Source organism: Pinus tabuliformis, chromosome 9, assembly GCF_031772625.1.
Source record: "Pinus tabuliformis cultivar Carrire ecotype Pingquan chromosome 9, CPIR1, whole genome shotgun sequence".
NCBI lineage: Eukaryota > Viridiplantae > Streptophyta > Pinopsida > Pinales > Pinaceae > Pinus > Pinus tabuliformis.
The window spans coordinates 1,741,359,743-1,741,385,826 of NC_142307.1; the positions used below are offsets into that span (position 1 = coordinate 1,741,359,743).

General features: G+C 39.7%; 1 protein-coding gene across 5 annotated transcripts in view; it reads left to right on the plus strand.

Moving 5' to 3' along the window:
- LOC149155677 (phototropin-2-like) overlaps window positions 1–26,084 on the plus strand; it is a 536,047-nt gene that overhangs the window by 149,108 nt on the left and 360,855 nt on the right. For all 5 annotated transcript variants that reach the window (XM_089445887.1, XM_089445890.1, XM_089445885.1 and 2 more), the window contains exon 8: window positions 13,176–13,282. In XM_089445887.1, the coding sequence (XP_089302013.1) occupies window positions 13,176–13,282 (107 nt within the window). The remainder of the gene's footprint in view (window positions 1–13,175; window positions 13,283–26,084) is intronic.

The window sequence follows — 26,084 nt, forward strand, 5'->3', positions numbered from 1 at the left end:
GACATGAAGGCAACATCTGATGATGAATTGCATTGTAATATGCATCCTAATTACTTTGCATTTGTAAAAATATCTCAGGAAAATTTAAAATTGGAACACTCGGTGATACAATTAAAAGGGCACATTTATACTAAGGGAAATCTTGTCCAATAAGTTCTAAAAGTAGGGGTTTACCTTCAGGATTTATTAAATGAGACATGTATTGTTGTTTATCCCAAACCTGGAAACATTGAAGCAAGTCTTTGAAGCATGTTCTTTGGTTAGTTATTCAAATTCTACTGAAGGTCCTTCATTTAACAAGCTAGAAAATCATGCAAATAATCCTTGTGTGTTTTTAGTTGTCCTTTTGGCAGAGCGTAAAGTGTTAGTTTTTGTAGCGTCAAATGTGTTCTAGCCTTGAAATTTTATGGAGAGGCTAGAATACATGAGATCTCCAAAACCCATAAATTGTTTATGGAAATTCCGTCTAGAAATGACTTAATTAGATTATTAACCAGTTTTGAAATATTTCCTAAGTCTAAACTTAGGGAATATGGTTAATTAATTAGTATTAATTAAATCAAGGTGAGAATCATCTAGAAAGTTAGAAACTAACATGGATTGATTCAGAGATGATTCTAGCCATCGGTTAAATTTTAATCTTGGCCATTGGTGCTCCAACAAAGGATTATAAGAGGAGGTCGATGTGGAGATGGAGAGTACACTTAAGATGTTCGATTTTTGAGCAGATTGATTTCTAGAGTAGCAATAGTCAGTTGTCGGAGAGAGAGCTAGATATTGAAGCAGTGTGAGTGGGGCAGGGACAGTGAGTCTGAAGGAAAGATTTCCAGATCCGGAGAGACAACAATAAGAGGGCCGAGTTATCCCAGAGAGGTAGTGCAAAGGCTTTGCATAGTAGCTTCAGCAAGGCAGATCAATTTGCTGGTGAGAAAAATCATTCTTAGTTCCAGAGGTCGGGCAGAGGTTCCAGAAGTTTGGAGAGATAATTTCCTCAGCAGCTGGAGGAAAAACGACTTCACCAGATGCAGTTTCGATCCACACGTGTGACAGACAACATAGAGGCAGCGCAGAAGAGGCTCACGCTGGGGTTTGGACGGCTAGTTTTCTGAAGGAAGGTCGTGCCAGAGATTGCCTGTGGGAGAAGGGAAATTCCCTTAAGTACTTTGCCCATATTTTCTTGTTGTGGATTGCCAGTTTCAGGGATCTAGATTGTACTCAGATTTTTCACTGTTGCAAAATAATAAAACCCTCATCTGTTACACCGGTTTTCCCATGTTGGGTTTTTCTGGGGAATTTTGTCCAAAAATAATTGTGTTAATTTTGTGTGTGTGTGTGCTAGCATTTCTTCCAACATTTTATTCTTCCGCAGTTTTATTTGTGTAGATTGTAGTGAGATTTATTTAGTTTTTTCCGTAGAAAACTGCAAATAAATTCTTAAATAGAATCAACAATTAGGAGAATAATTTCCAGTTGCTTCAATAGGATTTCAGTTTGGAATTTTCACATGGTATCAGAGCGCAGTTGATCAACTGGAGAGATCAAAGGCGAACAGAGAAGGAATTTCACTGTTCAATGTGGGAAACACGGCAAAATTCCTAAGGGCAGCACAGTCATTCTACTAGGAGGCCGAGTTACTTGTGGGGGTTCAATTTTTATGAGCGAGGGGTAGAAAAATTTGATCTCTCCAGATCGAGTGATTCCAGAGGCAGAGGGAGCATCTCAGTACTTTCGTTGAGTAGATCTCTAGCTGGACGCAGAGGTTTTTGCAATAGTTCGCTAGAGGAATAGGATTCTCGTCATCATCAAAATTCTTGTTATACCAATCTATTGATAGTGCAGGTAAGGACAAGCTTGCTAAACAATTTATTGAAATTGTTGAACAACTTGTAGTGCATGGCTCTAAGCTATGGAAAATGTTGTTTGGTCAGTTGCTTGATCCCGTACAAATCTCTCTTCAATCTACACACATGGGTCTCTTTGTTGTGTACCACAAAACCCCCTAGTTGTTCAATATACTCGTCCTCCTCCAGTTCACCATTCATAAAAGCCATATTGACATCCATTTGATGGATTTGCCATCCCATCTGTGTTGCTAATGAGATCATGGCTCAGATAGATGTGTACCTGGCCACTGGAGCAAATGTCTCCTTTAAAGATAAAATCGTATCCTTTATCTTGAAGGATGTATACAGAGATCAAATTCATCTTGAAGCCTGGCACATGCAACACATCATGAATAGGAATCTACTTGCCATTCTCCCTCTGAAATAGAACAGTCCCTCTTGCAACTGGGTTGCACTTGCACTTGTTCCCCATCTGAATTTGGAACCTGATATCCTCCTCCTTATAACTAGAGAATTACTATCTAAACCTTGTCATATGAAATGATAATCCACTGTCTATATACCAGACACCCTATGAAGTCGAGCTAGACAGGCAAGCAATCAATGTGAATTCCTGTTCCATCTTGTTGGAGAGCTCATCTGCATCTGCTGAAGCTGCAACTTGCTTCTTCCCTTCTTCTTCCTGTGAGGACAATCACTGACATAGTGGCCAAACTTGTGACAACCATAGCACTTGACCTTTGATAGGTCCTTCTTCTTCTTCTCTCCTTTTGAGTTAGATCCCTTACTAGACCCCTTCTTCGCCTTTCCCTTTCCTACTAGGGCAACATTTTCCTGCTCCTTCTTCACCTTCGGTGCCTTGTTGTTGCTACTAGTGCCATTCACTAAGCTAAGCCTAAACTCCTCCTGAGTTAAGTCGCTCCATAGGTGATCCCATCCTCGAAGTGTATCTCGCCCAAAAATCACTTGGACGAACATACTTCATCTTGGAAAACCCATTGAGTGTTATACGCTCTAGCTTGTCATCACTAGGTTTGTGTTAGAAATTAATTAACAGAGCAATGGAACACATAAAATATTGTGGAAACACAAATGCAAAAATGCTTAAAATGAGAGAGACACAAATATACATGGTTCACCCAATTTGGGCTACGTCCACGGAGAAACAACTAATTCTTCCTTTTATATTATCTAACAAAATGAAGAGATACAACCTACAACAGATCTGTTGTAATTTCCTCTTTGCTCTCACATAATTTCCTTTCTCTTTCTCGCTTAGAATAATAATACACACCGCAATACAATTCCCTCAAATAAACCAATGGTTGCCTTCTAGGGAAAAAAACCCTAAATTAACAAAACTTCTATCATCATACCATATGCCTAATGAATGGCCCAGATTGACTACGAAATTACAATATTTACAAGGCAATTTTTCATTTATTTTTAGCTTCGGGGGCACTGCCCCCGAACCCCTGCTAGTGATTCCGATTATATGGTGACATTGTTGTCCCACTAGAAAAAGAGATCGAAAGCGGCTGAAACAAAAAACCTCTGAATAATCAGGAAGATAATTAGGCTCCACACCCAACAACTTGTCTCCTATTGCAGCTAACTCATTTTTGGCAAGTCGAACTCTGGTAAGTTAGGAAGTCACGTCTTCTCTTTTTCGCTAGTTGATGGTCCTCAACTTCTCTTTGAGAATCAACATCCTGTTCTATGTAGGATTTTGGTACAATTTTACTATGGCGTCCCACATTTGCTTCGTTGTGTCCATCTCTGTGATATGCGAAACAATATGGTCCTTGACTCCATGAAGGATTATCCTCTTTGCTTTGGCATTCTCCATTTTGTAGGTGGTCAGCTACTGCGGGTCTATTGTTACAACAATAACATTCTCGACATACTCCTTCAGTCCACACTCATTAAATAATAATGACATTTTGGCTTTCCACATGCCAAAGTTGGAGGCTTCACCGAACCTGTCTTGATCTCTCAAACCTATTGTAGCCATCTTTGGAAATTTGCGAAACTCAAATAAACTGGAGAAATAACTGAAGAAATCACACTGGGTTATAATCCCTTGTCTTTTCACTCCCTGTGCCTACGCAGATCTTTCTTCTACCCTCAAATCTTCTCTGATACCATGTGAAATTTTAAATGTTGTTGCAATTACTGGTTATTATTCTCCTATCAAGTTAGATTATTTGTCTTTTGCAATATTCTTGCGGCAAATACTGAATAAAACATGATTGCAACTTCATTGAAAAATAAATAACCACAGGAAATGAGAAAATTATACACACACACACAAATTATGGACACCAATTTATTTGGACAAATGTCCCTGGAAAAGGAAAACCAATTCTGCAGATGAGTTGTTTTATTATTCTTCAGCAAATATGTGATGGAGAAAATTACAAAATCGTTTGCCTCAAATTAGAAAACTTCTGGAAAAATATTATGATCACTTCTGCAAATCAATTTGACCTTGTAGAAGCAACTTGACCATTCATATCAAATTCGGCCTCCCTCTTCCTATTCGAACTGGCTCACACGTGCGGCCTGGCAGATCAACTCGGCCCTCATGGAAACTCGCACTAGCTGAGAAATTAGCACGATGTCCACTGGAGAATCTGACTTTAGCTGGCAAATCGATCTCTCCTGCAAATTCTCCTTGCTCTGGCACTTCGACCTCTCTGAGAATATCACATTGCAATTAGGGTAAACTCGAACCCTTGCCTGGAGTAATTTGCACCACTGGAAATTCAGCCTCTCTGTAGAAAATTTGATCTCCAATTCTCCTTGGAAATCGCCGTGAAGAATCTCTTTGGTAATCTCGTGTAATATTCCTAATTAGCCCCAGCTAATTGGAATATTTGATTTTGCCAAATTTTGCCTTCTATAGTTATTTTGTAAATAAAAAAGTGAGAAAGGAGGACATAACTCACTTCTAGAATAAAAGTCACTTCCTAGTAGCACAACGTTGTGATTTAAAGGGAGAGCCAAGGGGGCCAAAAGGGGGATGCAGAAATGGAGTCCACGCAGACACATGGAGGGACTGTGCAGGAGGGGAGGAACACGTGGAAAAAGGGGAATCACGCAAGAGAAGGTGAGCATTGGGATTGAGAGAGGCAGAAGCTATAAAGAGAGAGGATCCCCCTCATTTTGATCATTCGGTTATGTGCATTTGTGATATTTTTTGGGCTTAGAGCACGCTGGTTGTTTAGCTAGTCTGCAGCACTGTTTAGTGCATTGAGTGTCTCCGTTCGAAGATCTCACCCTTAGCCCTGGGGGACTTCGAGTGCCTGCTTGGGTAAGGTATTTTCGTTGGCATTTCAGCAGTAGTATCTTCAGCATTTCAGTAGTGGTTTTATCAGTGTTCTGGAGGACTATGCAGCACTGGGAAAGGGACGCAGTTCTTTTTCGGAGCAGTCTGGATTGAGGGTTTGTGGAGGATTTGAGCCGAGGGATTGAGCAAGAGATCAACTCTTGCATATTGGAGGAGTTTGGCAGAGATATGGGCTGTGTTTCGGAGGGTTCTATTCAATGGCAGCACAGAGTAGTGAGGAACTGTGCAGAACCCCAAGGGGGTGATTTTCGGGGGTCGGCCATTCCAGGAAAGCTTTCTGGGTTTTTCTGGGTTTCTTGAGTAGAGTCCGATTCCAGAGTTTCAGCTTTTTCTGAGGAGGGGAGCAGTCCCAAATCCTCATTTTATTTCTAGTAGTAGCAGCAGCGCAGCAGTTTTCCCAGCAGCTTGGACGCAGATCAGAGAGGGGCCATTCCTTTGCTATTCTGAGTGTATTTCTTCACTTGCCTTGTGCAAGTAGAGGTGCCATCTTCCTGATCACCTCCTGTACTCATTTTATTACTTAGTATAATAAAATGGCTTAGCATTCTCTCTGCATTTCTTGTGTATCTATTTATGGTTTATTTGATATATATAGTATCATTGTTACTTGTATCTCTGTGAGCATTCTCGGCGATTATACCACTTGTGTGTTTCTATTATACTCTTAGACAGAGTTTGGAAAGGACTAGGTAGCCTCCGGATCTCGTCCTCTTTTTAGAGGCGACATATCTGGTAAATGCCCTCCCAGTCCATCTCTGGTTGGAGTTTGCTTGTGTTTGGGGTATATTCTTGATATGGGATATTACAGTGGTATCAGAGCATAGATCTGGCTCAGCCCGTGGAGCTAACAATCTATGACACCGGGGTAGAAACTCTATATCTGTTACAGAGGTCGGAGATACAGAGACGCTGGGCGTAGGTTGGAGAATACTTACGGAGAGGGAGACTGTGTTCCGGTGGTGGACGCAAAACAGGAGGAGCCTGTGGTGGACGCAGAACAGAAGGAGCCGGTGGTGGACGCAGAGCAGGAGGCTCCAATGGCAGATGATGACGGCAAGAGATTTGTTGATATGCTCCTCAAATCAGTGCAGGATCTGTCGAGGCAGATTGAGGTGATGGGGCAGAGATTCATGGCAGTAGAGGCTAGACAGTGTGAGAGCCCATGGGTTTTCCAGGTTGGTGAGGGATCGGGTGCATCCCACCATTTGCCAGAGTAGCGTGATACTGCGCAGCAGGTGGCCTCACATGCCCCTACATGCTCTACCATGTCCACTTTCTTAGGAGTAGACAGGGGGGCCGTAGCCCAGCAGGAGGCAGAGCCTAGACCATGGCTGATTATTTTGCAGAGTACCAGGCCTATGGGCAGGAGTTCAGGGAAGCCCTCTCATTTCGTGATTTTGTTCAGCTCCAGTAGGATAGTAGACCCCGCGACCATCACAGAGGGTACCGACATTATCATGATTGTGACACCCACTGTGCAGTGAGTAGATTCCACTTGCCTACGTTTGATGGCTCATCAAACAGTTCGGCAAGGTCTTGGGTGGAGAAGTTGGACATTTATTTCCAGCTTAGCAAGATGTCGGAGACAGAGGCCATTAAGGTGGCGACATTGCATTTGGATGGTGAGGCCCAGGATTGGTGGTTTCATGGGATGGTTACACTAGGACACTCCATAGTGACGAATATGTTGAGTTCACCAGGAGATTGATGGAGTGATTTGATCGGAGGGATCCAAAGTAGCATTTTGTTGAGCTGACAAGGCTCAAACAGACAGGGAGCCCAGAGACCTACATTGCAGATTTCTCTAGCGTCTCAGTGATGGTGGCAGATCTATCCACGACACGGAGGATCTATATCTATGTTGAGGGGTTAGCAGAGCCACTTCGGGGTCTAGTCAGATCTGCTAGACTGACCACCCTTTAGGATGCTATCAACAGGACCCGGTACCTACAGGATGTCTTACCCAGGACTCGGACACCTTACCCTTAGAGACAGACTTTCCAGTCTTAGGGGAAGTATGTGGGGATTCCACCTCCAAAGGGGAATCCAGGACGAGTGCAGATTAACGATGATGTCAAGAGGGCGCTGAAGAAGAAGCGGTTGTGCTTCACATGTCAGGAGCCATGGGCACCAGGACATAGATGTGCTGCTGGCAAGGCACCTTTCATTGAGGTTTTCTCCGAAAGCAGTGGAGAAGAGGATGATGAGGATGGTGTGGAGGCAGGAGATAGCCATGATGGACAGGGACCTTTGCCACCTCCACCGCCAGCAGCAGGTGGTGCATCTTTTGCACCCTCCGGAGGGGCCCTTGCCGCATTGCAAGGAATTCCCAAGTATATGACGCTATGCGTATGAGGGACGGTACGTGGCCAGCGAGTGTCAGTTTTGGTTGACAGTGGGGTGACCCACAACTTCATCGATGCACAGATGGTTGAGCGGAGAGGCATACAGAGAGAGAGCTTCGATGGGTTTTCAGTCTTGGTCCTAGGAGATCAGACCATGACATGTGCTCGATATGTTCCAGAGCTTTCTGTGACAATAGGCACCTACACATTGACTGACCACTTTTTCGTGGTCGATATTCTGGACACCAACATGATACTGGATGTTCAATGGATCATCACTCTAGGGAAGGTCACGACGGATTGGAAGACCCTAGAGATGGAGTGGGATGATGAGAGGACAGTAAGGCATGAGAAGACACGGGGACAGCATACGTATCCGCCTCAGACTGTTTCGGCTCATCGGATGGAGGCAGTCTTCCGGAAGGGAGACATAGAGTGGGCAGTAGAGTTGCGTGCATCAGAGGCAGGGACTACAGGGCAGACAGCGCACCTGGAGATACAGTCCATCCTTGACCGGTATGTATTTGGGGAGATTTCGCCGGGTCAACCACCGGATCGGGGGTTTGAACACACTATTGAGCTTGAGCAAGGCATACAGGCAGTGATTACTACCCCCTATAGGCATCCCAAGGCCTATCAGGACAAGATAGAGTGGGCCATTCAGGAGTTGCTGGCTCTTGGGCACATCCGACCGAGCATGAGTCCTTTTGCTTTTTCTGTGGTGTTGGTGAAGAAGAAGGATGGTACATTGAGGATGTGCATTGACTACAGGGCCTTGAACAAGAGGACGTTGAAGAACAGGTACCCCATACCCAGGATCGATGAGTTGAGAGGAGCACGGTTCTTCTCAAAGATTGATTTGAGATCAGGGTACCATCAGATTCGCGTGATGGAGCAAGACATTCCCAAGACCGTCTTCGGATGTCACTATGGGCACTTTGAGTTTTTGGTGATGCCCTTCGGGCTAACCAACGCCCTAGCTACATTCCAGTTTTGCATGAATCACATCTTCCGTAGTCACTTGAGGAAGTTTGTGTTGGTGTTCTTTGATGATATACTCATTTACAGCAGGACGTGGGAGGAGCATCTCCAGCATATTGAGACAGTATTACGCATCTTGGAGGAGTAGCAATTCTATCCCAAGCTCTCCAAATGTGAGTTTGGGTTGACGGAGATGTTATACTTGGGACACATCATTGGAGTGGATGGAGTGAGGGTCCACGAGGAGAAGATTAAGGCCATTAGAGATTGGCCGGAGCCGAGAAACGTGACAGAACTTCGAGGATTCATTGGCATTTGTACTTACTACTGGAAGTTCGTCAAAGGTTTCTCACAACTTGCTGCACCCCTGACAGATTTGACGAGGAAGGGGGCATTCAGTTGGTCGGATACAGCGCAACGAGCCTTTGACAGGCTCAAGGAGATTATGAGCTGCTGCTCAGTGCTTGCATTGCCAGATTTTACGCAGCCATTTGTTTTGGAGTGTGATGCGTCGGGAGAGGGGATCGGTGCAGTCTTGATGCAGGTAGGTCACCCTATAGCCTTTGAGATCCGGAAGCTCCTTCCGCACGAGAGGTTGTATTCTATATACGATAAGGAGATGCTGGCCATCATGCATGCATTGGCTAAGTACGGCAGTATTTGGTGGGGAACAGGTTCAGGGTGAGGACTGATCATAATAGCCTCAAGTTCCTTTTGGCGCAGAAGCAGTTGCAGGAGAGGCAGTAGAAGTGGATCAGTAAGATCCAAGCATATGACTTTGACATCCAAGCATATGACTTTGACATTGAGTATGTCAAGGGTAAGAACAACGTGGTAGTAGATGCCCTTTCACGTAGACCAGCCACGTTGTCTCTTATGAGCTTGGATACAGACTGGAGGGCTCGACTCTTAGTAGAGTACTCCAAGGACAGGTTTGCATGTGAGATTCTAGACGGGCAGGTGGCAGATGACAGGTTCAGGGTGATCGATGAGATCATCTATTACATGGATCAGATCTTCTTGACTGAGGGGTCTCAGCTCAAGAAGAAGATACTCAGGCATCACATGATTCACCATTGGTAGGCCATCAAGGGTTTACCAAAACCTACAGGGCCATTAGAGAGAGGTTCTCCTGGAAGGGCCTCAAGGAGGACGTACTTCGGCATATCAGGGAGTGTGATGTTTGCCAGTGGAACAAAGGAGAGATGAGCCATCCCGCGGGTTTATTGCAACCGCTACCCATTCCGAAGGGGAAATGGGAGAGCATTTCGATGGACTTCATCACAGGATTGCCCACAGTACAGGGCAAGGATTGTATCTTTGTCGTCCTTGACCGACTAACAAAGTACGCGCATTTCTTTTCCATATACGCACACTACACAGCAGCACAGGTGGCCGAGATGTTCTTCAGGGAGATCTTCAGGCTACATGGTCTTCCTAAGACCATCGTCAGTGATAGGGATAGCCGTTTCATGGGCGGATTTTGGCAGGAGCTTTTCCGGTTGGTGGGGACAGAGTTGATTCCGAGTACCAGTTATCACTCACAGACGGATGGGCAGACAGAGATAGTTAACAAGTGGCTGGAGGGCTACTTGCGTAACTATGTCAGTGGGCAGCAGCGAGCATGGCTGAAGTGGCTGCATCTGGGGGAGTATTGCTACAATACTTCACATCACATATCCATTGGTATGTCACCATTCTATGCCTTATGTGGGTATCATCCTTTATCTTTTGTTGACGTGATGTTTGGTGACAGCAGGGTTCCTAGAGCCAAGATTTGGATCCAAGAGAGTCAGGATATCCTTCGAGCTCTCAAGGATAACATGGCTACAGCATAGAACCAGCAGAAGCTGTATGCCGACAGGGGTCGGGAAGAGAGGCAGTTCAAGGTGGGGGACATGGTCTACCTACGATTACAGCCATACCGATAGTCGTCACTGGAGCAGAAGGGGGCTGAAAAGCTCAAGCCCCACTTTTATGGGCCATACAGGGTGATACGCAGGATTGGACAGGTTGCATATGAGTTGGAGTTGCCCCAAGGTAGCAAGATTCATAACATTTTTCATGTATCATGCCTGAAAAAGGCATTGGGGCAGCAGGTAACAGTGACAGATGAGCTACCACCTATGGATGATGAGGGGCATTTGGTATTGCAGCCGGAGGCTATCATTGATACCAGGGAGAGGCAGCTGCGGAGTAGGACGGTCCGGGAATTCTTGGTGAGGTGGAAGAATTTGCCAGATGAGGATGCCACTTGGGAGAATGAGAAGATCTTACAGCATCCATCACTTCAGTTTCTTGAGGACAAGCAACATTTTGCCGGGGGAGACTGTAATATTCCTAATTAGCCCCAGCTAATTGGAATATTTGATTTTGCCAAATTTTGCCTTCTATAGTTATTTTGTAAATAAAAAAGTGAGAAAGGGGGACATAACTCACTTTTAGAATAAAAGTCACTTCCTAGTAGCACAACGTTGTGACTTAAAGGGAGAGCCAAGGGGGCCAAAAGGGGGACGCAGAAATGGAGCCCACGCAGACACATGGAGGGACTGCGCAAGAGGGGAGGAACACGTGGCAAAAGGGGAATCACACAGGAGAAGGTGAGCATTGGGATTGAGAGAGGCAGAAGCTATAAAAGAGAGAGGAGCCCCCTCATTTTGATCATTCGGTTATGTGCATTTGTGATAGTCGTTTTGGCTTAGAGCACGCTGGCTGTTTAGCTAGTCTGTAGCACTGTTTAGTGCATTGAGTGTCTCCGTTCGAAGATCTCACCCTTAGCCCCAGGGGACTTTGAGTGCCTGCTCGGGCAAGGTATTTTCGTTGGCATTTCAGTAGCAGTATCTTCAGCATTTCAGCAGTGGTTTTATCAGTGTTCTGGAGGACTGCGCAGCACTGGGAGAGGGACGCAGTTCTTTTTGGGAGCAGTCTGGATTGAGGGTTTGTGGAGGATTTGAGCCGAGGGATTGAGCAAGAGATCAGCTCTTGCATATTGGAGGAGTTTGGCAGAGTTCTGGGCTGAGTTTCGGAGGGTTCTATTCAGTGGCAGCGCAGAGCAGTGAGGAACTGCGCAGAACCCCAAGGGGGTGATTTTCGGGGGTCGGCCATTCCAGGAAAGCTTTCTGGGTTTTTCTGGGTTTCTTGAGTAGAGTCTGATTCCAGAGTTTCAGATTTTTCTAAGGAGGGGAGCAGTCCCAAATCCTCGTTTGATTTCTAGCAGCAGCAGTTTTCCCAGCAGCTTGGACGCAGATCAGAGAGGGGCCATTCCTTTGCTATTCTGAGTGTATTTCTTCACTTGCCTTGTGCAAGTAGAGGTGCCATCTTCCTGATCACCTCCTGTACTCATTTTATTATTCAGTATAATAAAATGGCTTAGCATTCTCTCTTCATTTCTTGTGTATCTGTTTACGGCTTATTTGATACATATAGTATCATTGTTACTTGTATCTCTGTGAGCATTCTCGGCTATTATACCACTTGTGTGTTTCTATTATACTCTTAGACAGAGTTTGGAAAGGGCCAAGTAGCCTTCGGATCTCGTCCTCTTTTTAGAGGCGACATATCTGGTAAATGCCCTCCCAGTCCATCTCTGGTTGGAGTTTGCTTGTTTTTGGGGTATATTCCTGATATGGGATATTACATCTCATCTCCAACCATTGTTTATCTCTCTCTGTTAATGCCCCTACACTGCCTCTACGCCCTTGCTATCAATGCAATTTTGTGTCTCAATCTTTCGCTGATCTTGTGTGTTCTTTAAATGACCCATCGATTTCCTCTTATAATCTCTCGTTGACGAATCAACGGCCATGATCTTATCTCAATCGATGGCTAAGATCATCTTGACCAAATCAAATGACTTTTTTGGATTCCGGAAGTCTCTAGAGGAAAATTGATTTACCCCAATTAATTATGATTAATTAAGCTATTTCCCTAAGTTAAGCTTAGGAAAATTAATTAACTTCTTAATTAATTTTAATGAAGGTCTTTTCCCATGTAACATTTTCTGAGTATTGGAGAAAATGTGTTCCCTAGTCTCATAGACACAATCTGAGACTAGAACACCTGTCAAAGCTACAAAAACTAACAAGTTATCCCTAGATGTCAAGGGGTAACAGGTGACAGAACTTATATCACTATCTACTAGTGTTTTCAACCATTTTAATGAATAGAGCTTTCTTCATTCTCTAAAGAGCATCTAAACATATGAGTTTTACTATTAAATGTATTGAAAAGACCTTTTAAGTTCAAAATTCTCTCTGAAATACCCTAATATATTCTGAATCTGAAAATTACAATTTTAGTCTGTGGAGAACAAAACCATCTTTTTATCATTCAACTTGCCAATATTTTCATGATTTGTATTAGTTACTTTGTTCATATTAAACAGTTGGAAATATGGACGATGTCTTATCATATTTTGAGAAAAAATATTCATTAAAGAATAGACTGAACTATTTTGCATTGTGCAATGCTTTCATAATTAATTACATATTTTTCGTTTTGCTATGGCTTTTAAGCCATGCCTTACCATATAGCATGCATCATCATTCATTATATTTGAAGTGTATGCCTCTGAAGTGGTTGTTTTTATGGATGATCATGACAAAAAGCCAGCAACAAATCTTATTTTAATTTTCTGTGATGTTTCTATGTCAGCTTTCTTCAAGGGCCTGAAACAGACAGAGATACTGTCCAACAAATAAGAGATGCTATTAGGGATCAAAGGGAGATTACTGTGCAGTTGATCAACTATACCAAGAGTGGTATGAAATATAACATTCAATTTTTGTAAACACATTTCATGTCTTACTTTGGTATTTTCTTGTTGTTGTCTATAATCCTTTCTTGTATCTAGGCTTGAAATATTGCTGGAATCTTGATGTGGGGCATGTGTGATGCATTACCCTTAACATTGTCAAATGACCTCTTATAAGAAATATCATAAAATCTATATTCATGTATAAATAGTGAAAACAAAATCGTTAATTATGGAGGATGTCTATTACATAATCCTTAGGAGAATTTCTTAGTGGTAACAACCAAGAAAGTGTTGTTAGGAGTCATTAGTATTTATGCATTTTTTATGTTGAATATGTGACCAATTCAACACTTGGATGTTAAGATCGAGGGTTAGGTGGTTAAACCACCATAAAAACTGTCTATTAGTAATTACAAATTATAATGATGCATGTTGTAAAACTGTGAGAGATGTATTGCTGCAGCATCGTTCATGACATATATCTTTTCAGTTTTTCTCTCCACCATCATCTTCATGAATGTATGAATTGAGTTATTCTTTCGCTCATATGGAACACTACAGATTCTTCCCTGGAACCTTAGAATACTTACATTGATGTGAAACAAACTTTACATATTTAAATCATATTAAGCACACACGGGTTTTTGTTAGTGCCGATTGAATTATGTTGGAAGGAACCTTTTGGTGGAGAACACATAGATCTTATTCTCTTTATAGAAATCTCAAGATAACTATTGAACAAATATGTTTAGGTGACACATTTCCCTTTGCATGGAGTTCCATGTATGTCTCTACCATGTAATAGACAGAATCAAGCTGACTTAGTGACAAGAATCAAGGTTGACAAGTGCACATAGAGGTCAGCGGGGTTGTCACTTACACAGACTCAATTTATTTCCTGCATTAGTTGAAACACTGAGAAGGACAATTGTGTATGGAATGGATGCATTGTACACCCCTCAATTACCAAGAACCAAAATAACACACACACAAGATGTTTTTAACCTGTGCGTTTACATTGGCCTCCTGGAAATCTGCTTCCTTTACAAGAGAATAAGGCCTCAGTAGGGTTGTTGAGACTTTCAGGGTGGAGACCTGTTATGATTCAAACATTAGAAGAAAGATTATCTTGGCTTCCTATTTAATACCCATGACATTTGAGCTCATATATTAAAATTATTAATGTTAAGGTGGGGCTCGTGTAAGAAGCCTGATAAATACAATTTGGAAGGCACGTAACGTAGTAAAGGAAAAGTTCAATCCTAATAAGGATAAAAGTTCTAACCTAATAAGAATAAAAGAATGGCCCCTCACCTTTTTCTATTCAATTGTCTATGTAGAATTCCATGAGCATGGGAATGAAGTGATTTAGTTACCTTCCAAAGTTACACTACACACTCAATGGTGCATCACATCGATGCTTTTTATAACAGTGTTGCGAACATCTCGATAACATCCCGATTTTATCTTGAAATAATGATGTTTTGGCCTAGCCGATGTTTACCGATTTCTAAAGATATTTTTATGGTATCTTAATTTTCCCGATGTTTGCCGATTTTTAACTGATATTTTCTCAACTTTTACTATTTTTTGGTTTTTTGGACCCTTGCCGATTTGATCCCGATGCCGATGTTTGCAACATTGTTTTATAACCATGCTGTATGCTCAGGTTTTCCATTAACCTGGTCCCACCATACTATCCTCATAATTCACAAAATCAGAATCTAGTGTTGGTCCAAACAATTATAGGATGATTATAGTGGGACTTGCATTCTCAAAGCTTTATGACATTGCCCTTCATTTTTTGCTACCTAAGGAGCTTGAGATGAGATACCTTGAGGGTAGAGAATAGGAGAGATCTAGAGAAAGGTATCAAACTATGGATTATATCCTCACCTTGGAGGCCATTATTGAGGAGGAAAGCATCACCCTTTGAAATTATTTTTCTACTTTGCAGATTTTTAGAAAGACTTTAACTCAATTCCAAGGGAGGCCTTGTTTCAAATATTCTCGATGTTGGTATTTTGTGCCTCTATGAGGTTATCCTTGGCCACCTTTGCATACCAGAATGATTGTCATATTTCATTAGGAACATCGTTGGGGTGAAGCAGGGGTTCTCTTTCTTGCCCAACTTATTTTGGATCTACATATATTAGTTGAAGTCATTTTTACATGAGCACATCTGATGAGGTGACTCATTGTCTCCTCCACCATGTTCCGATCTCCATACTCCTTTTTTCTAATGATGTGGCTCTTTTAACTTTTTCCTAATGATCTTAAAAGACAATTGGATACTCTTTTGAGGTTCTAAGACTTTCCACTGTTGATGGTCAACTTTGGGAAACCAAGGTTATGATTTTTAATTGCATGAAGAAGGCCTATTACCTAAGTTACTAGGATTCTAATCCGGATACGGCTATGGATCGCTAGTTTTTTGAAAATCCAAGATCCGGATACGGCAAGGAAATGACAAGTACAAATAATAAAAATATATGTTTTATAATTTAAACAAAAAAAAATTATATGAAAATTATAAATTTTATGAAGTATAACTTATAAATATTTATAATATGAAATACTTATTAAAGTTAGATTAATAAAGATTAACAGATTAGAATTGGAATTAATCATGTTAACATTAATAATTAATATGCAATATATTAATTAAGTAATATGTCATCTATGAATTAATATATTTGTAATTTGCAATAATTATATAAAATCTTTATTTCTTCCCCTAGCTATTCTAGTTTGGTTTCCCCAGCTATGGTAAGTGTGCCCTGCTATTTATTTGGTTTCACTCTGGCCCGCTCAATCAGGTTTAGGCCCTCTACCACACATCTTTTGTATGCACTCTTTGTTCTTTGGTCTCCCCGACCTCGAAGCACTAAACCTCCCCACCATTACCAATGGAAATAAGAAGAATGGGATGTTGAAATGGAACTGGGTGAGCAAAAACAAGCAGAAATGCTGACGTGCTTGGAAATATGCGAGCGAGGTGGAAAGACTCTTCTATTCCCTTCCATCAGATGGAAATAAAAATAAACCTAGCACATAACTTCCAGTCGGTGTAGGGGCTTACATAACAAAACTGAAAATACCCCTATGCGCGCCATGTACTAGTGAGTTGGAGAGCCTCCATGTGATGCCTATAAACTTAGATAAACTAATTCATATCATTTAACATACATCGTTGGGGACAAACCCTCCAAATTACATTGTGCAAGTGTTTCAAATTCACAGATAATCGAGTAGCAGTACCACAGAGCAGATCCCAAGCGGATATTGGTGGATTCGTGTCTGATTCAGGGATCCACAGATCCAGCCACCCAGCATCACGGATCTGGTAACATAGCCTATTACCACCCAATTTATCAATCTCAACAAGGTCCTCTCAAGGTGCTAAGGTGGTACCACACAAAATAAGTGCATGTCATCACCTTGGCACAAATCCCCTCTTTAAGCCAACTTCTACTAAAGGATATGGGAGACTTCTCTAATCGACACACATAAAACATCACCCAAGCTAAGGATACTATTGCCTAGTATTGATGCCTAAGGTGAAGGATGGAGTTAATTATTAACTTTACTGATATGGAATAGTAAAATAAACTACAGAAAAGTGTAGACCAACAAGCAAAAAAACCACTCAAACCTTTAAATATTTATCTATTATAACACCAAAAGGTGAGTGATAGATGCCCTTACCAAATATAAGAAGAGTTCCTTGAAATACTTTTTGACTAGTTGAAAGTGGACAGATATATAGCTGTCCTATGCTTTTATACCTGCAAAAGTGGGAAAAATGCAGAAAACCAGCAATCAAAAGTTCCATTGGAGGCCACCCACAAGTGTGAAAATGCACTAGATCAATAGATCTGTGGGTGGGGAAGCTTGGGCAGAAAGTTAATAATGATAATAATGACCCAACACTTCATATTTGCAAGTAAAATGAAGTTTCCAACAATCTTGAAATTAACCACGCACTTTGGATGAGGTTTTTTGCAAGATCTGTAGTAATTTTTGCTATAATTAACTGCAGTTCTACAAAATACCTTTGAATACCCTCATGAAATTTGATGTATTTGAAAAATAAGAAGGTAGAATTTCTTTTGGATAAAAGTTAGATCTAAACATAAAACCTCAGGGATTTGCTAGCTTTTAAGATAAAAATTTAAGCGTAAGCTAGGAAAAAAAAAATTCAACTATGGAGTCACTAGGGTGAATTCAAAATGCCTTAAGAGATGTTTACTTCACCCTACAAGCATTGAATTTGAATCTCAATGAAGAACAAGGGCTTCCTTCTTCCAATGGATCGCCAGAAAGGATGTGTCTTGTCATTAGGGATGAAGATCAATCTTCAAATTTATAGGGAGGTAGACTCACTTCGTCCCTAGCAACAATGCTAAAAAATGTTGCTGAAAAATCTAGCAGACCTAGAAATGGGATACTCAGCTAGGCTAACACTAGACAAAGAGACAACAATGGGGTAGTGCCCCACTATCACCATAGACAAAACCCCCTATTCTTTATGGACTTTCACCAATGGGAGGAGTCTCTGCCTATGGAAGGTCACCTAATAGGTGTTCTAGGTTTGAGGTGTGAGGTGACACAATGAGGTCTGTTGACGAGTACGTGTCAACGACCCATAGCAATACACCCCCTTTTTTTTCGCAAAAGGGATAGTGCCTGATCGATGTGTTCGTGCCGTCCAGCTATTATCATCAGCTTGATCATCATCTTATAATGTAAACCTAGTCTGCATGTGTATAATGTAAATAATATCAACAGATCTGTTTTGTGTATGTAATTACCTAGGTAAACGTACTTTTCTGGTGACGATCTACATTCCGGGAGGTTTTTTGTCTCACCAATCCATTCTCGGATGGTCGGCAGAGTTTTCCTTTAGCCTTACCCCAAAGCCAAAATGGATTTTGCCACTGGGGTCTTAGGGGAGTCCTAGTGTTCTAGATCGAGTCTATGTAAAAGTGATTTGGGAATAATCCTAACTATTTGGTTAGGTTATTTTATTACAAATTTCTTGATCTGCTAGATTATATTTTGTGTCACAGAATTGGGTAGTCTGTGAGGGTCTTTTGCAAATGGGTTTTCCGCTTGAGATGTAAAGAATATAAAAATCATGATGTAAAGTGTCTTGAGGGCTAGAAAAATAATTTATCCCCTCATAGGTTAATTAATTAAATTTTCTGGCCAAAATTAATTAAAATCCTAAGCCAGAAATTTGATTAATTCTAGGTCTTAGGTAAATTTAAGTTCTGCAAAGACAAAATTCCTTGGTCCTTAAAGAATTAAAGTTTAAGAGGTCCAGGGACTAAAGTAAATTAATTATTTTGCTAAATTTTAAGCCTTTGGTCCCTCGGATTAAGTCAACGTCAAAATTTTGAGGAAATTAATTCAAAAATTTAATTTTTGAATTAATTAAAATGCATTTAGTTGAAAATTTCGAATTTCCTCAATAATCTAAAATTTCGACAGATGAGATTAAAATAAATTTTAATCCTCATCAACAGTCGAGATTGCTTTGACAAGGATCACTCGAACTAGCCGTTGGAGGATTTATCTTTAAATAGGAGGTCATTTGCTAGTCAGTTCATCCAATCTCTGGATTGTGTACTAAGCGAAAATCTCTCTTGTAATCTTTCTATGAGCAATAAAGAAAGACTTTGGGGTTAATTTCTATTGGTGTTACTCTTCATGGAAATATTATAAGATGTGTCATTTTCATGCATAGATTTCTTTTTAGCCATTGATGATAGCTTTCTGAAGAGTGATTTAATTTCTGTTGGTGTTACTCTTCATGGAAACACTGTAAGATGTGTCATTTTCATGCATAGATTCCTTTTTAGCCATTGATGATAGCTTTCTGAAGAGTGATTTGAGTATAGGTATCTTGCTCAGTCGCTAGGGTTTGAATGATAATTTAAGTTTAGAATATAATAGCAGGTATCTCTATTTATTTGAATTTTATTATCGTTTTCTCGCTCTATATTGATGGTTAAATTGAGTTTTTGTAGGAATCCTTGATTATTAGATCATCGGGCGTTCGGGGAAGTTCTCGACTGAACCAGCCAACTCCCGATCCATGTTTTCTGAAGAGCCCAACTTAAATTTGATCTCGGGCTTATCATAAGATATTTTTATGGGTGATGCATGAAGGGTTTTGAGCTCAGTACCTCCTCTAAAATTCAAAAATTTAAATTTTTCTGTGCTAAATCGTTAGATCTGGTTGTTGAGAGCCTCAGATTATCAGATCTGGGAGCGGAGTTGGACTCACACTCCCTAGATCTGATAGATCTGCCATTCATGTATATAGATTTGTAATTAATTTTAGTTTTCTGACTTGGGTGTTTTTTTGGGTCATTGTACATATTGTTTGGGTGTTTCTTGTTGTATTGCAGCTATAGATTTGAAGGAAAAAACCATGTAGACTCCAGATCTAGGCCTTGGAGGGTAAGATCTGGATCTCTGGGGTTCATCAATATCCTTTTGCAGGGATTTTATTCAAAAGAATTTTGTAGTCCAGGGTTTTAAATTCTTTTCTTGAATCTGGAAATAATTTCACCGGGGTTTCACTCATAAATCTGAGGCATTAAAACACATTAGTGTGAAATTCATTTTCTTGGGTTTATTTTAAGTTTCTGGATGCATTTCTTTTGCTACCTGTGGTTTTCTGGAAAAATTTCGAATTTTTTTATCTGGGTTTTAATTTTTTTTTTTAGGATTTGGAAATTTTTGTTTGCCTGAAGTTTTTCCTCTGTCTTCTGCATTTGATCTGCTGCTCAAGTCCAAGCTTCTGCTCCAGCAAACCTGCATACACAGCAAACAAACTCTGACCCTAAACCTGCAAACAAAATAAAAATAAAAAAATAAATACACTTCCCTACCTCTAGCTCTTCCTCTGGCCTCTGGCCACCCATACATTGCTTGCAAAAGACTGCCTTTCCCTCTGCGTCCAACTCCTCAAATGCTGCACCTGCAAACCTGCGTATAGCCTTCCACCTGCAGCTTCCCTCTCAGCGTTTTTCTGACCTGCGTTTTTCTCCTTCATTCCTTCTTCCTTTCGTTCAATTTCCTCACTGCCATAGCTATACTCCCTCCACCTCCATCGCTTCATCACTTGCTCTCTGCATGAGCGCACTGCCTTCATCGCAGTCCACGCAGCCTTCAACCTGCGTCCATCCTATCCCTCACCCTCTGTCTAACCCGTAGCAACCAATTCATCAGCTCCAGTGTTCTCCAACTCTCCATCAAATCCATCCCTCAAGACTGTGGGCCTTCTCTCCTCCTTTCGTCGTCGAATACCCTCAGACCTGCAAACACACAAAGAAAATCGACTTTCATTTTACCCTTTTTTATTTTATCTATGTATGTCGGTTAGGGTTAGGTTGGGTTTTACATGGCTTCCGATTCTCTTTTGTTTCATTTTTATTTTCTTATAAAGTCTAGTTTACTCAGTTCATTGGATTGTTGTTCTGATTTTGATTTCATTTGACCTTTTTCATTTTTGATTTAAAAAAAAAAAAACAACAACAACAACAAAACAAAACAAAACAAAATTTTTAATATTTAAAACTTAAAAAAATTAAGAAATCTAAAACATTTCAAAGTTTCAAAAAAATCTAAAAAATTATAAAAAGCTTAAAAAAAAAACTAATCTTTCGACATTTTATGTTTTTCCTTTTTTTATTTTATTTCTAATTTAAAAAAATTCATAAAAAATTAAAAGGTTCTAAAAAATTTAAAAACTCTTCAACATTTTTTTTTTGAAAAAACCTAAAAAATTTGGAAACTTAAAAAAAAATATAATATATTTAAAAAACATTTAAAAACCCTTTAAAATTTAAAAAAATAAAATAAAAATTCTAAACATTAAAAATCATAAAAAACTAAAAATATCTAAAAAATTAAAAAATCTAAAAACTTTTAAAATCCTAAACATTTAAAAATCTTGAAAAAAAAAAATTCTAAAAATTTTAAATTTGTGACTAAGGATTTAAAATGAAATAAATTAAGGGGTTTTTCGCTTAAACATTAAAATTTTTAATGTGGCCTATGGCCATTAAAAATTTCAATTTTTTTAACCCGTTGATTTGTTTTATTTCATTAATGTTTATTGCCTAAGTTAAATTCCTTTGGTGTTTCTGATGTTAAATGATAAATCTTAAATTTTATGATTCTTCTATGGTCAAGGTGCGATAAATCATATTGACTGTTGGAAAAGGTTAATTAATTCTAGATCTTGGTCAGTAACAATAATCATCTTAAATCTGGAATATCTTGTGTGATACAGTCTTGGGCGTTCATATTGATTATTCATGATTGTCATTATTCGTCACATATTGAAGATTGTTCTGGATAACTTGTTTTATTTAGTTGATGGTTAATTCAAATATTAAAGGCACTGGTCTATAATCGTTTCTATCTTGTGGTCGTGTCTTGTTTACATTGGCATTTAATCTATTCATCTGATTTAATCGAGATTCATTTAGATTCATCAAGTTGTCCGTCATTAAAATCTCCTAGAGTCTGTTTTTCACAGGCTATCCTCATCCATTTACCTAGGGACTACCCCCCTTGACTTGTTTAGGAGAGAGTCTAAACGGAGTGAGTAAGGATTTAAGAGTGACAACCCTTACTCTGAGCATTGTCGCGGTGCCTAGACACTTTGTGCGACAACATTTTTGGCGTTGTTGTCGGGGTCATTTTATTCTCGGTGTTTCAATGACATTTCCTCATCATTCATCATTTCAGTCATCTCATCTTTTTCGCCATTTATTAGCCTGTTAAGCGGCACAACTTTTCCCAGCGTCATTTGATCTTTTCATCACCCTATCTTTCGTCATCTTGTTAATTGTTTCATCTGCACTTTTAGCACCTACACATTTCGGTTCGTTTCTTGGCTGGGTGACGACTCCACTTCTTCCATTTATTATTTCTCAGACAACAAGCCCTCCCTTATTTTCGGTTGTTTGTTGCCTTTTGGATCCTAGAGTTAGATTCATGTTCAAGTGGTGACTCCACTTCTTTCATTTCTTACAAGAATTTCTACTAGAAGCTCGCTTCTAGTGGATCTCTTGATTTTCTTGAGCAGGGGTCTCTCTCTATCATCCATTTGGTCCCTCATTAATCCTTCAGGCAATTCATCATGGATGATTCGTTTACCCCGTGTCATTTTACTGATTTTCTCCATGATATTCCAGAAGTGGCCATTCATAAATTGTCTTTGTTCTCGGGTGGTGATTCAGTCGCTGTTAGAAAGCATCTATACAGATTTACTCATAAAATACTCAGATATTGTCGTTCTCCCAAATATGATCATGAAGATGTCAAAATGTGTCTATTTGCCTTTTCTTTACAGGGTGATGCTTTGAATTGGTTTAATAATTGCCGTGAAGATTCTTTCGCTTCTTTACAAGACATCGTCAATGCTTATAAAGATAGATATGGTTATCAAGATAGCTTGCCTTGTGCCCCTAAAATTATGCAACAGAATGAAAATGATCTTGTGAAGAATCCAGCTGTCAATGAAAGATTTCAAGACAATTCTCCATATCAGAATGTGCCATCCACTTGTGTCATTGCAAACCAAATCCATGACAGTGGGAAAATAGGGAAAAGTCGTCAAATCAGCGTCAACAATGAAAGGGAAAATGATAAGCAAATTATAGAAGAACTAAAGCAGTTGGTTAGAGACATGCAGTTCAGTCAAACGCAACTGGTAAAAAATATGGAGCTTAATCAAGAAAAATTTGTAACCGATTACGTCAGGGATATGAGAACTTTATACACCCACCTGGAAAAACATGATAAGGAGATGGAAATCATGAAAATTAAACACTGATCACGTAATCGACATGAAAATTCAGCATGCTAAGGAAATGGAAACCATGAAAGCTAATCATGGCAGAGAAATTAATTCTATGCAAAGCAAGTTATTAACTATGGACAAAGAAATGACCATCATGAGATTTGATTATAATAATCAGTTAGCTACCATGCAAGCAAATCATAAGAAAGAGATAAACTATATGCAAAACTGTTTTATGGACATGAAAACAAAGAATGAAAAAGTAATAAAAGATGTGGCAGCTGGTCAGATATGTCTTCAGAATAAGTTATTGACCATGGAGAAAAACCATGTCAAGGAAGTCAACGCTATGAAGGTTGAACACTCTAGCCAGATGGATGCCATAACAATATAGGTACAGAAATTTCAGCATCGGTCAGAGGATGAAAGAAACAAGGAAACGTCAACAGATCAGAAGCCTCCTTATCTGCTGCAGCAAGCTCCATCTTATTATGAGGAGGTCATTTGTTCCATTGAAAAGTGGTTAATTGAAGGTGACCCGGATAAAATTGAAATTGATAAGAATCAAGTTGACGCTCACATGGTTAATCCACCAGTCATAGAAGATCAAGTTATAACTCATGACACCTGTGAGACTGATCCATCATTCTTGACAGAGCAGATGTAGAATGAAGAGAGACATGTCATGCATATCTTACATACTTCATCTGAGAGTTTTGAAGCAGAATGTTCCACATCATCAGTGATACAGCCTGCCACAAAGAAAAAGCACAAGAGAAAGAGAATGAGAAAGCGATTTGATGCATCAAATGGCCGTGAGCAACTTTATTTTCGGATAGGAAAAAGTCCTACCTATGTAGAATTGGACATGGCACATCCGAGAAACAGCCGATAGATTTGCCTGAAAGCAGGCAAATGCTCAGTATGCACTATATTGAACGCATCTGATGCCATGGGGCATCTTTGTATTGTATTTCTAACCTTATGCCCTGTTATTTCAGTATTTCATTTTGTAGTTAGATTTGGTTTTTCATGTTGTTAGACTAGTTAATAAATGAAGAGCTTGTACCTCCTGTGCTTAACGTTATATGATGATTTTTGGATGGACGCTACTTATGTTTTGTTGTGTGTTGCATGGATGCAGATTCTGGATTCTCACATTCCTCCAGTGCAGCAATATGTCCCCAAGTAGAGCCAGATCTTGACCACTACGCGTCAACGACCCATAGTAGTACACCCCCTTTTTTTTGCAAAAGGGATAGTGCCTGATTGATGTGTTCGTTCCGTCCAGCTATTATCATCAGCTTGATCATCATCTTATAATGTAAACCTAGTCTGCATGTGTGTAATGTAAATAATCTCAGCAGATCCGTTTCATGTATGTAATTACTTAGGTAAACGTACTTTTCTGGTGACGATCTACATTCCGGGAAGTTTTTTGTCTCACTGATCCATTCTCGGATGGTCGGCAGAGTTTTCCTTTAGCCTTACCCCAAAGCCAGAATGGATTTTGTCACTGGAATCTTAGGGGAGTCCTAGTGTTCTAGATCGAGTTTATGTAAAAGTGATTTGGGAATAATCCTAACTATTTGGTTAGGTTATTTTATTACAAATTTCTTGATCTGCTAGATTATATTTTGTGTCGCAGAACTAGGTAGTCTGTGAGGGTCTTTTGCAAATGGGTTTTCCCCTTGAGATGTAAAGAATATAAAAATCATGATGTAAAGTGTCTTGAGGGTTAGAAAAATAATTTATCCCCTCATAGGTTAATTAATTAAATTTTTTGGCCAAAATTAATTAAAATCCTAAGCTAGAAATTTGATTAATTCTAGGTCCTAGGTAAATTTAAATTCTCCAAAGGAAAAATTCGTTGGTCCTTAAAAAATTAAAGTTTAAGAGGTCCAAGGACTAAGGTAAATTAATTATTTTTCTAAATTTTAAGCCTTTGGTCGCTGGGGTTAAGTCAAAGTGAAAACTTTGAGGAAATTATTTCAAACATTTAATTTTTGAATTAATTCAAATGCATTTAATTGAAAATTTCAAATTTCCTCAATAATCTAAAATTTCGACGGATGAGATTAAAAGAAGTTTTAATCCTCATCAACGGTCGAGATTGCTTTGACGAGGATCACTCGAACTAGCCGTTGGAGGATTTATCTTTAAATAGGAGGTCATTTGTCAGTTAGTTCATCCGGTCTCTGGATCATGTACTAAGTGAAAAGCTCTCTTGAAATTTTTTTTATGAGCAATAAAGAAAGACTTTGGGGTTAATTTATGTTGGTGTTACTCTTCATGGAAATACTATAAGATGTGTCATTTTCATGCATAGATTTCTTTTTAGCCATTGATGATAGCTTTCTGAAGAGTGATTTGAGTACAGGTATCTTGCTCAGTTGCTGGGGTTTGAATGATAATTTAAGTTTAGAATATAATAGTAGGTATCTCTATTTATTTGAATTTTATTATCGTTTTCTCGCTCTATGTTGATGGTTAAATTGAGTTTTTGCAGGAAATCCTTGATTATTAGATCATCAGGCGTTCGAGGAAGTTCTCGGCTGAACCAACCAACTCCCGATCCGTGTTTTCTAAAGAGCCCAACTTAAATTTGATCCTGGGCTTATCATAAAATATTTTTTATGGGTAATGCATGAAGGGTTTTGAGCTCAATACCTCCTCTAAATTCAAAAAATTAAATTTTTTTGTGCTAAATCGTTAGATTTGGCTGTTGAGAGCCTCAGATTATCAGATCTGGGAGCAGAGTTGGACTCGCACTCCCTAGATCTGATAGATCTGCCATTCATGTATATAGATCTGTAATTAATTTTAGTTTTCTGACTTGGGTGTTTTTTGGGTCATTGTACATATTGTTTGGGTGTTTCTTGTTGTATTGCAGCTACAGATCTGAAGGAGAAAACTGTGTAGAGTCCAGATCTAGGCCCTGGAGGGTAAGATCTGGATCTCTGGGGTTCATCAATAT